This window comes from Siphateles boraxobius, unplaced genomic scaffold, assembly GCF_051911475.1.
Source record: "Siphateles boraxobius isolate OS27281-9 unplaced genomic scaffold, OSU_SipBor_1 16, whole genome shotgun sequence".
Taxonomy (NCBI): Eukaryota; Metazoa; Chordata; class Actinopteri; order Cypriniformes; family Leuciscidae; genus Siphateles; species Siphateles boraxobius.
This window is the reverse complement of record NW_027508766.1, coordinates 4131974-4144394: the sequence shown is the minus strand read 5'-3', so window position 1 is coordinate 4144394 and position 12421 is coordinate 4131974. Positions and strand designations below refer to the sequence as shown.

The window sequence follows — 12421 nt, the reverse complement described above, 5'->3', positions numbered from 1 at the left end:
TATTATTAACTGATGTGATGAATGTTTCCAGTGTTCAAAATATATTATTTTGTGTTCCACAGAAGAAAAGAAAGAAGAAGAAAGTCGTGCAGGTTTGGAAGAACATGAAACAACAGTAAATTATGACAGGATTTTAATTTGTGAACTTTCCCTTTAAGTAACATGTACAAATAAACTGAAAGACCGACCACACAGAAAACATGAAATAATACTTTGAAAAAAAAAAATTCCATTGTTTGGGGTTATGATTATATCAAATGTAAACAACTTATTTTCATATTTACATTTGTATTACTGAGATGAACTCTAGTGTCAGAACGCAAAACCGTATTTACACGGTATAAAAAGTGGCACTTCATTATCTTCTGAGGTAGCCTACCTTCAAAAGTGTATTTCCCCTTCTTAAAAATGTAAAAGTCTTCATCATATAAAAATTTACATTTTCTTTTAAAAAAGGACAGTCTTTTGTTTGTACACTGCAATAAAACCTCCTTATCCTACTATAAGAAATCTTTAAAATATATATTTATTACGATTAATTACACACTAAAATTAAAAATAACAGTTAATGAAACCTGACATTCAAGGAGCAAATCCTCAGCCCAGATCTGCACAAGCCTCACACGTTTTGCAAATTAATACACACACACTTCTCTACATCAGACAGAACTCCAACATGATGTCACTTTTTCAAAATTTCCAAAATAACATACTTAAGAACCAATTGTTCAAACACGGCCATCAAATGTGCAGACACTTAGGTGCTTAATTGTAAATTCAACCATCAGGTAAGCATTATAAAAAGGTGAGTTTAACTGTCTTCAACAAAATGGAAGTGTCAACGTTGCAGTAAGAGGAAGAAAGAGAGGGAGGATGAGAGGAAGAGATAAACCTGGTCACCTGGAGGAGGATGTGGACAAAAAAGACGAGGATTACATTTACCAGATGCAATTCAAGCAACCTTGGTTGAGCATGTGGTAAACCATTGGTTGACACTAAGAGAGGCTGGACAGAGAGTTCAGTCCAACCTCAGTAGATACAATGTTGCAACAATAAATCTAATATTTTGACAAGAGCCAGGTTAAAAACAACAACAACTTTTCTCTACTGTCTACAGTCCAATCAGTACAATGTAGCCTACTTTATGACCTTCATCAGTACTTTCTATCACCCATTCACTGTATTCCATATTTGTGCTCTGTCCTGTGACAATTTTAAATCTATTTTGATTGGTCTACATAGAATTGAGGGTCGAGAACGTGAAGGAGGAAGGGGCCCCATATTCAGAGGAAAAAGAGAATTGTTTTGGACAATAATGCAATATGGCTCAGAGAAAATAAAACAAACATCTTCATTGTCCACACAGTTTTCAATAATGTCCATCAGGTCTCTATCAAACCTGGGGTGAATTCTTAAAAAAACATAACATACAGAGGACACAAGTCAAGTCATCTTCATTTATATAGCGCTTTTAACAGTATAGATTGTTTCAGAGCAGCTTTACAGAGATAATAGGAAATTAAAGTAACAAAGATTGTTTTGGCTTTACAGCAGCTCTAGAATAAAGTTATTGTCTAGCTAAAGTTAGTTTTGATTGATTCACTTCCGTCGCAACGATCATTAGTTTTTAACTTAGGGGCCGCTAACACGACACCGTTCTAACAGAAAACCCTTAATGCGATCCTGCCGCTCATTTGCACAAAACATGGTGGCTCGAGAACGCAAACCATGAAATAGGTTCCAGGTACAAGCCTTGAAAAATTTATAATACAGAATTTCTTAGTGCTTCCGCGTAGCCACGTGAAAAGGAATTATCCCGACAACGTTTTATCTGTAAAAACTGTACCTAATGGCATTTGAAAGAAATTCTGAAAGGGTAAAAGACTTGCGGCATGAATATGTGGAGGTAAGTAATGTACACCTCAGTATAGTTCACTGCACATAGAAGCTTTTTACATGTAAAGTTACAGTAGGCCTATATTGAACTACACAATGTTGTCTTTTTTTCAGAGTTTTGTTAATTGACGCTAATCAAATCCCACATGAATTGATCTTAATAAATTAGGCTTGGTTTAACCTGACAAAAGTAAGAAGAGAGAAACATCATTGACCACAGAGCAATTTTGAATGTCCCGGGCCAATGTGGTGGTAACATCATAAGGGATCCTCCAACTGCATGCCAACTTTAGGTCCTTACAACACAGCCCACATACTCACATTTTTAGACAGACTACACAACATTGTCACAGCAGAAGACCAAATGAATGAATTGCAGGTGAGATACATTTTCATTTCAGACAATTCATTTTTCCACCGATCTGCTTTGGTCCAAAACTGGTTTCATGAGCATCCACAATTTTTACTCCAAGACCTCCCACCATTCTCTCCCTTCCTTAACACCATTGACCAAATTGATGCATTGATGCAGGGATGCAACATCATTCAACAAGTCTTCAAGTCTTGCGAGAGAGGACATACTGTAGCCTGTAATGTGAACAAAGTGCTATGGCCAGATCCAGCTAGGCAAAGAGATGATGCTTAGGTTTTTTTTTTTTAATTCACGCTTTCTTTTTGTCTCCACAAATGTTTTTGTTCTTTATGTACTATATGTGCAGTATTGGTGTTGTGTTAGGTCAATATATTCATGTTCCTTAACAATATCTCTAAAAATCTAAATGTCACAAGTGTTTAAAATTTAGCACAGCAGTGTGTAAGTGGTTAAAATAAAATCAGATTGTATGAATAATGAGTGTGCCTTACGCTGTAAAAATTGGGTTCTGTTAAATTATTGTAAAGTTTTGAATGAAGTGTTTAGTTTTACTCTGCTCTGCTACTTCTGTGTTTATTACCAAAACTGTAATTAAAGTTTTAATTTAGCTGAAAACCAAAACTGAAATCGAAAATAAAGTTTTGTTTAATTAAATATTGGTAAATTCCTTATGCTGCTCATGGTGTCATGGTTAGGCGATAAATTAAACCATTCGTCATAAACTTCTCTTTTCTTTGTCGCCAACTATTGATATATCAGTCTAAAATTTTTACATGTTGTTACGCTAGCATTATTTTTGTTCATGATGAGAGCAAGCCCTTTTGCAGCAGTGTTGTAGCTGTTGTAGCTTATCGATGTTGCTCGTAGGAAGTAGACACTGACACAGTCAAACGCATCGTTGAAGAAACGCAATTAAAATTCACTGTTTCAGCTTATGATTATACCTGATGTATTCAAATATATTTTATATTTTTCTCTATGATATACACTATTGTTTAAAAGTTTGGGGTCTGTAAGATTTTTTCATGTTTTTAAAAGAATTCTCTCATGCCCACCAAGGCTGCATTTATTTAATGAAAAATACAGTAAATTGTTATTTTTTAATTGTAATATTTTTTCTATTTTAATATATTTTAAACTCTAATTTAGCCCTGTGATAGCAAAGCTCTCCAATACTATTCTGGTCAAAACTGATTTTGTTTTTTAATGTTTGGGCTGTTTCAAATTCAAATAATTTTAAAATAATTTTGGTTTCCGAAAAATGCATCACTAACAGTAAACACCACTAATTCATTAAAATGACCGATTGTTATTCGAATCACTGAAGAATTACTGTTCGACCAGCTCCTCTTGATTCTCCCCTCCCTCTTGTCAAGCCTCGTCCTCCTCTTGTCACACCAACCCCTCCTCTTCCTCTGCCTCTTCCAACCCCCACAATGTTTCCTCTTCCTCTTCCACCCCCCACAATGTTTCCTCTTCCTCTGCCTCTTCCACCCCCCACAATGTTTCCTCTTCCTCTGCCTCTTCCAGCACCTATAATGTTTCCTCTTCCTCTGCCTCTTCCAGCACCTATAATGTTTCCTCTTCCTCTGCCTCTTCCAGCACCTATAATGTTTCCTTTTCCTCTGCCTCTTCCACCCCCCACAATGTTTCCTCTGCCTCTTTCAGCAACTATAATGTTTCCTCTTCCTCCGCCTCCTCCAACAGCTCCTCTTCCTCTTCCTCTTCCACCGCCCCTTCCCCATCCTCGCCCACTGAAACTCAGGCCAGTGAATCGGTCATTGAGGGATACTGCAGTCTGCGAAACAAAGTAAAAACAGAGGCCCTAAAAACTGATGAACAATTTAATTGTGTAAGTTTATACAAAAAGAATAAAACTTAACTGTCTCTACACACACAATGCCAATAAAATGTAATACATCTCTGACTCTCCCACTTTACCGGGTGTACAGGGTTTGCTGGATGGCTCAACTCACCTGGTTAGTCGTTGCTTTGTAGTTGAATTGCAGAGGAATCCCTTTAGGTAAAGAAGTACCGGCTCCTCTAGAAGATCTGCCCCTTAACACTACCCCACCTCTCCTAGCCTGAATAGGTGTATTCCTGAAGGAGTGAAAAAAGCAAGAGAGGCAAAAAGAATAGCTAAACAAAGAATGTCATACAACCAGTGAATTAGAAGCCAGCTAGAAAGTTCAATCACTCACACAGCGACAGGTGCAGATTTAGCATTTGGCAGGGAAACTGTCAGCGTTGAGCCAGATGGTGCTGTTCTTTGACTTTAGTGTGTGTTTGAATGTGGATGTGACAGACACACAGAGAAAAGGACAATTTGTTGACATACCTTGAAAGTACTTTTTAGAATATGTCATATTTACACGTAAAGAAACTCACCTTCTTATTTTCTGATACTTTTGCAATTTCTCAGCCATTTTTGTGGCAGAAAACTGAAAAAACAAAGACAAAGCACTTGGTTCCGGGAAGAAGAGGCGGGAAAAAGACATTGCATAGCTATGCTGTGGGAACTCCTCCCTTCTCCACTTTTGTTGAAATCTTATGGGCTAACGCCAGCTTGGAACAGCTGGCCAATTGTCGCGAAGTATGCAAATACTGACAGGCTCGCGGGCAGTATAGTATGCATGGACGCGACAATTGCATCAGAATCATGACTGAACGCTGCACAGCTGATCGAACAGCAAACATGGCAGCTAATGTAATGTCTCGTTGCCACCTCTCAGGGAACCGAGGTTACAATAGTAACCGGAGACGTTCCCTTTCAAGAGCGGTAACTCTACATTGCGTAGCTACGCTTCGGGAATCCAGTGAGAAAGTCTCTGTTTTCTGACAGTTGACGTCTTTCCCTTAGTACAGCAACTAAAGGATGCGAAAAGCTGGCCCAACTGAAGGAAGGTGGCTGCACGATTCACATACATCCGCAAAACCCTGATAGGGCAAATAGCACTCTGAGCGTCAACGTCATGCGAGGATCACAGTTCAGCAGAGAAACGGGCAGAGAAACATCCTGTGCTTTAGGCACGTAGCCCTGTTTCGGCCAGAGAGTAACACTGCAGTCACCGGGTTTGAAACAGATAATATCACCATCCACGAGAACACTTTTAAGTCTCCAATGCGCTAAGCTGAAGCTCCTTAATAGCAACCGAAACCAAGAGCTCGAAAGGCGGTAGAAAATTAGCCCTCAAAACTAGAGCTAGATCCCACGGCGACACTGAAGGTGATCGTGAAGGACATAATCTCCTAGCTCCCCAGAGAATCTGACCACCAGACCATGCCTTCTGATCGATTGCCAGTAACCGGGGAATGAAACGAAGCAGTAGCGGCCACGTATTCCTTCAGAGTGGCTGCACTCACATTATTTTACGGTCTATGCTGCAGGAAGCGCTCAAACATTTTGAGGCAAAGTGAGTGACGGACCCATGTCTGACGTGGGGTGGTCTGCGTCTGGACTGAAGAGAATACCTGTTTTGAATTATCCCCAGTAGCCAAGGTGAAACGCCTGAAATAACCGTCCACGCGTCTAGAAAATGACACCGGCCATATTAGTTCTATGGCCGCTGTTGCCAGTTTGTAGATTGGAGCCCTGCCCCAGCCAGGCTGGCTGCTGATCGGGCACGATCGGTGTTGTGCACGGCGGGGGAACATTGGTACTCTAGCGTTTTTCCATCTGGAGGTCAATATAGGCATGGACTGTGACTCTGTGCTGCTCGGCGCAGGGCGAGTGACACAGTGTTGAGTGTATGAGGAGGAAACGGCCCTTTGTGTGAAGGGGTATGTGCTCTTATTGTGGAGTTCACACAAACAGCACACAAACATTTCAAATGTTGCCTACAGGAACAGAGGGGACATGATGCAGAACACGGCGCTTGGGGGCGGGGCCTCCAAAGAACTCTCTCCTCCTTTCGGATGGTCCGTAGGACGAAGGCTTGGCAGCCGAGGACTGCGCTTTCCGTGGTCCGTGACGCTACATTCCCAGTCCCGCAGCTGATCTTAGGGGGGACGAGGTGCTGACGAAGAGAGAGACCTCGAAGAGGGCTGGAACGAGCGACGGGGCAATATTTGTGACTCATAGCCTTCGCACTTCGGCGCCTCAGAGAAATCTCAGTAACTGACTCCACAGCGTCAGCAAGGAGGCCGGAGGGAGTGATTGGAGCCTTTCTTTTTTCAGTCAGATGAGCCGTGAACTTGCACGGCTTAGACTGCAAGCTGGGATAAGCACCCAGAGACGAACGGGCGGGCACAGATGTGGTGTAGACCACAACTTTACCATGTGCTTGTGGACGTCGTGGAAAAACGGAGTCCTCCTCCTCGAAGCAGCCTGGCGGCGGCTCGACTGGAGATACCAGACTTTCTTCCTTTTCACTGGCGCATTTCACGTCGAGTCCAGTGCGTCCGCGGTGTGGGGCGGGTCAATGGGGCCCGCACAAATCCTGCAAAGGTTAGCCATCGGATGCGAGGAAGAAAAGGCAACTAGTCCTCAGGTGCAACTTCAACAATGACAGCGTGAAGAAAGAGATTCTGAGGCAATTTTCGTGCCCATGCATTTTATACTGCCCGCGAGCCTGTCAGTATTTGCATACTTCATGACAATTGGCCAGCTGTTCCAAGCTGGTGTTAGCCCATAGGATTTCAACAAAAGTGGAGAAGGGAGGAGTTCATGGAGCGTAGCAGCGCAATGTAGAGTTACCGCTCTCAAAAGGGATGCGGTTTAAAACATTGTAACAGGAAGGTCAATCCATGTGTATGTCGTGTATAATGTATTTTTTTGTAAGTAAAGATTGCCCTTCTTACCCCTCTGTCTAATACAAATGGTCTTCCACCCCTTTGTCCTCTAGCTGACATTGCACCCCTAGAACAACAAAAACATGACTATGACAAAAACTATTTAACAATTACATTAAACTACTATCTCTGCTATTGTAAGTGTACAGCTCTGTTTCTATAAGTTTGATGTTATTTATAAGATGATTTCAATATTTTGTGTCACTCGCAATGCATAACTTAAAGGGATTGTTCACCCAAAAATGAAAATTCTGTCAGTATTTACTCACCCTCATGTTGTTCCAACCCCATAAGACCTTCGTTCATCTTCGGAACACGAATTAAGATATTTTTGATTAAATCTGAGAGCTGGATCACTGCCAGCCCCGAAAAGTTATTAAAGACATCGTTAAAATAGTGCCTACAGTTTTTTCTGTTTATTCTGACAAAACCCAACTGTGACCATATATTTTTATAGTTTTGTCATTGTTTTTTTTTTAGAATTTTATTTGTAGAATTTGTATTACTATGTTTCTTGTTGTATCTGTATTTGTATATGTGCACTGGAAGCTTCAGTACCAAGGAAAATTCCTTGTGTGTGGAAGCACACTTGGCAATAAAGCTCTTTCTGATTCTGATACAGTGGCTCAATCTTAAGTTTATCAAGTGATGAGAATACTTTTTGTGTGCAAAAACAAACAAAGATAACGACTTTATTTCAACTATTCATTTCCTTCTCTGTTGGCCTCTAGTCAGTTCATGTAGGGTGATAGCATAGAGCTACGTCACGTGTAGGCTCACTATTGGCCGACGCCGGTCTTGTGGGTGATGCGTGTGACGTACAACAACATAAGCTTACGTTAACTTATTATACAAGTGAACTGACTCGAGGCCCTCTGAGAAGTAAATGAATAGTTGATATAAAGTCGTTATTTTTGTTTGTTTTTGCGCATAAAAAGTATTCTCGTCGCTTGATAAACTTAAGATTGAGCCACTGTAGTCACTTGGACTATTTTAATGATTTTTTAAGTGATCCAGCTCTCAGATTTCATCAAACATATCTTAATTCGTGTTCCGAAGATTTTTTACGGGGTTGGAACGACATGAGGGTAAGTAAATATTGACAGAATTTTCATTTTTGGGTGAACTATCCCTTTAATGGGTTAATGGGAGTCTGTTGTCTGTAGTTTATCAGATCAGCAGATTTTATGCTTATTCCTGTGATGGAAAATCTGAATTTTCAGCATCATTACTCCAATCTTCAGTGTCAAATGATCATTCAGAAATCATTCTAATATGCTGATTTGGAGCTCAAAAACATTATATTATTATCAATGTTGAAAACAGTTGTGCTGCTTAATATTTATGTGGAAAGAGTGCTATATTTTTCAGGATTCTCTGATGAATAGAAAGTCTCTACTACACCCTCTTCAAGGTCTGAATTTTTTAGAGATGATTAGCTACAGCTGTATCATCTGAGCTTCTCTTTGAGGACAGAGAAGCAACACTGACCATTTCAGCCTAGGCTGCATGGAATACATTTTCTATTACTTCTCTCTTCAGCATCTCTGGCTTTCAGTGCATATATTTATTACTACTCAGACTGAGATTCTTGCATTTTATTGGTATGAATAAGCTTGGATATACCCCATTAAGTGCCCCATCATTAGTAAATATGTATGATACCGTATTATTATTATGGAATGAAACTCTATTATTGATATTTTCTTTTGATAATGAAGCAAAAATATTAAATTCAGATTTTAAAGGCACAGTATGTAAGTTTCACTGCTAGAGATTGCTTATTCAAAACAATAACAAAGCAATCTGACGGGAATCAGGCAGAAATGGTGTTTGTGGGTGGGCTAATGTATTTAATGTTTTATTAACGTTACTATAGTATGAAGCTAGGCAGGGCCGAAAGCACCTGGACATTTTTTTCTTTACTATGATAGGACAGTAAAGTGGACAGGAAGCGAGGTGGGAGATGCGGAGGGGGATGGGATCTGGAAAGGTCCACGAGCCAGGACTCATACTCAGGTCGCAACGGTGGTACGGTACATGTCGGCAGGCTGCCCACGAGGCCATCGGCGCCAACAAACCAGGGACATTTATGTTGCTGTTTTTATTATGCTTATATGCTGCAGTTGTCCACTTCCACTCCTTTCGTTTAGTTATTTTTGCATATTTTACAATTAAACTTATGTTTAATGTTCGTCTCCTTCTTCCCTTAACTTTCTAACAGTAATTCTTGATCACTTAAATTCACATTATCTTATTTCATTCTAATGAACAATCCTTAAGTGCTGAATTACTACTCATTCAGGTTACTTTATATGACAAATTAAAATTGTGAGGTAATACAGCGCTGTTTTACTTGGTCAAAACAATCATACTAAAAATACATTTGAGTGAGTTGAAAGTTATGTTATAATGTTACTCTCTCTGTTCGTTCAGTGGCAGCTATGAGACACTTGTTGCACATTGCAGTAAGCTAGATCGATAATAGAATATCATATTAATAAAAGCTGGATGACTTGAGTTGCTAAATTACATGCAATTAATTTTAAAACATTGTGAGGTAGATAAAATGCTGTATTCCTGTAACTACAAATAAAGCTCTTTCTGATTATGCCACTTGACAAAATAATGTTGTCTGATTTACTTTTTGGGTACAAACATGTTACTCTCGGTAAATCAAGAAAACAAGAGATTCAAACAATAAGCCTAACCAGTTGCTTTCGTGTCTAATAAAACACATAATATATTGAAGCTTCTTTTGTGTTCTCACGTTTTCTACGAAAGTAAAACCGTAAATCGAGGTTAACGTGTATATGACGTCATTGACAGCCCACACAATGACACAGGCCATTACACTAGGGATTTAAACATAGTCAGAGTAGTCAAAGTAAACAAGTCAACAAAATATATAACTTTGTTCTAGTTGTTTTTGGATATTTTATCCAAAAATCGTACATATTGTGCCTTTAAGATGATAAAGTTGTAACAGAGAATAGAGTGTAGAACCTGCTCAGTCCGCCTCCTCTTCCTCTACCTCTTCCTCGCCCTCTGAATGTCCCCCTCGATGTGAATGTGGTCTGATCAAACTGTCCATCGGCCTATGGCACAGAGAGAGTAATCACAGTAATAATCTTTGAAATAAATCTTATCAAGATAGGACACAGGGTTATTCAACCACTAGTTTCAATATCTATTTTAGCCATAAAAACAATAAGACCGTTCAGACCGTGGTAGCGGCAGCGGCTGTGTTTAGTGAACCCCCTCTCGACATTCCCCTGCCAGATCCCCTTTGTCTCCTCAAACCTCTCGACCCGCCAGGACCTGTGGGACAAACCTCTATTAGAAACATTTATACAGTTCATTTGAAGCATTTTTTACAGATCTGGCCAGGCAGAAGTCATATGCCAATTGTCCAAATGTGTCAGCTGTCACTAATTGACGTGTAAGACAGTCAAGTATCAAATGCTTGCCTCGGTAGTGCTGCTCTCCTCGCCTGAGTCCCCTCTGCTGCTGCTGTGGAACCTGGTTGAGTTTCTTCAAGACGTTGTTCCTGTTAGAAGCACGCTTACTTTTAGCTCTGTTCGCCTTCAGCTCTTTCTTATTCAACCTTATAATGTCATCTGTGAAAACAAAAGGAACAAAGTGTTTCGCATCTGGTTTACTAAAAAAGCAAACATAAAGATGAATGATTAAATAAAATTAGATACAATTTGGATTATAATTCTTGTTTGAAATAAATATGAAAAGAATTAGGTAAATGCAGCATGCAATATATATGTATATAGGCACCGTATGTTTTTATTTACTTGTTTATCTCATGAGTGGGTGAATTTCGCTATGGCCGATATGAAGGATAAATCTTCTAACAGCACAGCAACTACTTTCAACTAATTATAATACACTATTAGGTGCCTTGGTGTTTTGCAGATATTGCCTTGGTATCAATGTATTATAATTTGATAACTGAATTTGGTTTTACCTAGAGCCCTTGAATAGAAAATAGTCTACTCAATAACGCTGGTTTTACACTTACCAATGCAACGACAAAAGATTTAAAAGGATCATTTCTTTAGGTTCGTTGAGTAAACAATAAGGGTCTGTATTAAAATGGTTGACTGACTGGTGCTACTGTCTGTGCTACTGTGGCTGGATGCACGTTTTATTTTACTTACAGCCTACTTTAAATGTTACTTCTTTTTAGTCCTTCACATATCATTACAGACATTTATTATAATACTGAAGTCAATGCAAATTATTTGAGCAGGAGCACTTTGGTTTGACAGCTGTTGAATGTATGCGACAGCTGACCACTGTTCCTCTACAACACGTCCACACAGAAGTGAAACCGACGGATCCTGCTGCCAACTCATCCAAATCACAAACAATGTCTCGCCTCGCAATTAGCTACTAACCTAATGACAAGTCGATTTTGTCCGAGCTTGAAGCGTGAGACTCCTGCGTTTGCTCTGTATTCTCCATCTGTAACTCATTCTCCCCCATTTCGTCTTCCAGTGTGTCGTTGCGCACGCAAAAGTTTCAGAAGCGTCGCGTGTCCGTGTTTCTGACGGATCGAAAACACCAAAATATTTATACTCGGTAACTTCCAAACGTATGCCAAAACACAGAAACGCCAATGACGAGACGGACTATGAAACTTTTCAAATCAACCCGGTTTCAAGGCGTTTTCCTTGTGTTTATTTGTGTCGATCCTCGATCGGTTGAGAGAGAGCCGGAGCCCAGCACAGCAGCGCTTTGAATAGTGACAACCAATGTGACAAGAGCCCTAAAAATAGCGCAATGTCTAATCCTGGTAGGCAGGTCTTTCTTTCTTTCTTTTTTTTTTTTAATCTTTATTAAATCTTAAGGATACAAATAGTTAGAACATAGAAAAAAAGTCATTAATACAGAAAACAAAATATCAGACAAGAACAGAGCCAGGGGGGAGGTTCAAATAAATATATTAAAGATAGAGCATAACTGAATGGTTTTAGCAGCCTTCTTATTTTTTTAATCATAGATGGATTTGATGTAGGCCTACTGTTCCACCTCCTTACCAAAAGCAATAAAGGAAGGTTTAGAATTACTAAATTTAGCTTTGTGAATGTGATATTTCCCTAAAATGATCAACAAATTAATTAGGTATACTTCCTGTTTTTTACCCTTGTTAACGTGGAGACCAAACAGCACATCCTTCCATAACAAAGAAAAAACAGCAATAAGTTTAACAGTAATGTATTGGGACAGATCTTTCCAGAACATAAAGGTATGGTATTTCCAGAACAGGTGTACCAAAGTTTCTGGAAATACCCCACATAAAGAACAGTTAACACATATGTCAAGTTTAAACCTAAGGAGATATTG

At 39.5% G+C, this 12421-nt stretch overlaps 1 protein-coding gene across 1 annotated transcript; it reads right to left on the bottom strand.

Moving 5' to 3' along the window:
* Positions 1–116: 116 nt before the first annotated feature.
* Positions 117–11833, bottom strand: LOC143739072 (uncharacterized). The gene is made up of 9 exons (XM_077231186.1): positions 11473–11833; positions 10531–10680; positions 10287–10381; positions 10067–10158; positions 7070–7127; positions 4658–4710; positions 4471–4542; positions 4246–4369; positions 117–4067 (listed from the first exon to the last, which is right to left on the bottom strand). Exons 1-9 carry the CDS (start codon positions 11558–11560, stop codon positions 3588–3590), a joined length of 1212 nt encoding a protein of 403 aa, XP_077087301.1. The 5' UTR covers positions 11561–11833; the 3' UTR covers positions 117–3587.
* Positions 11834–12421: the final 588 nt, after the last annotated feature.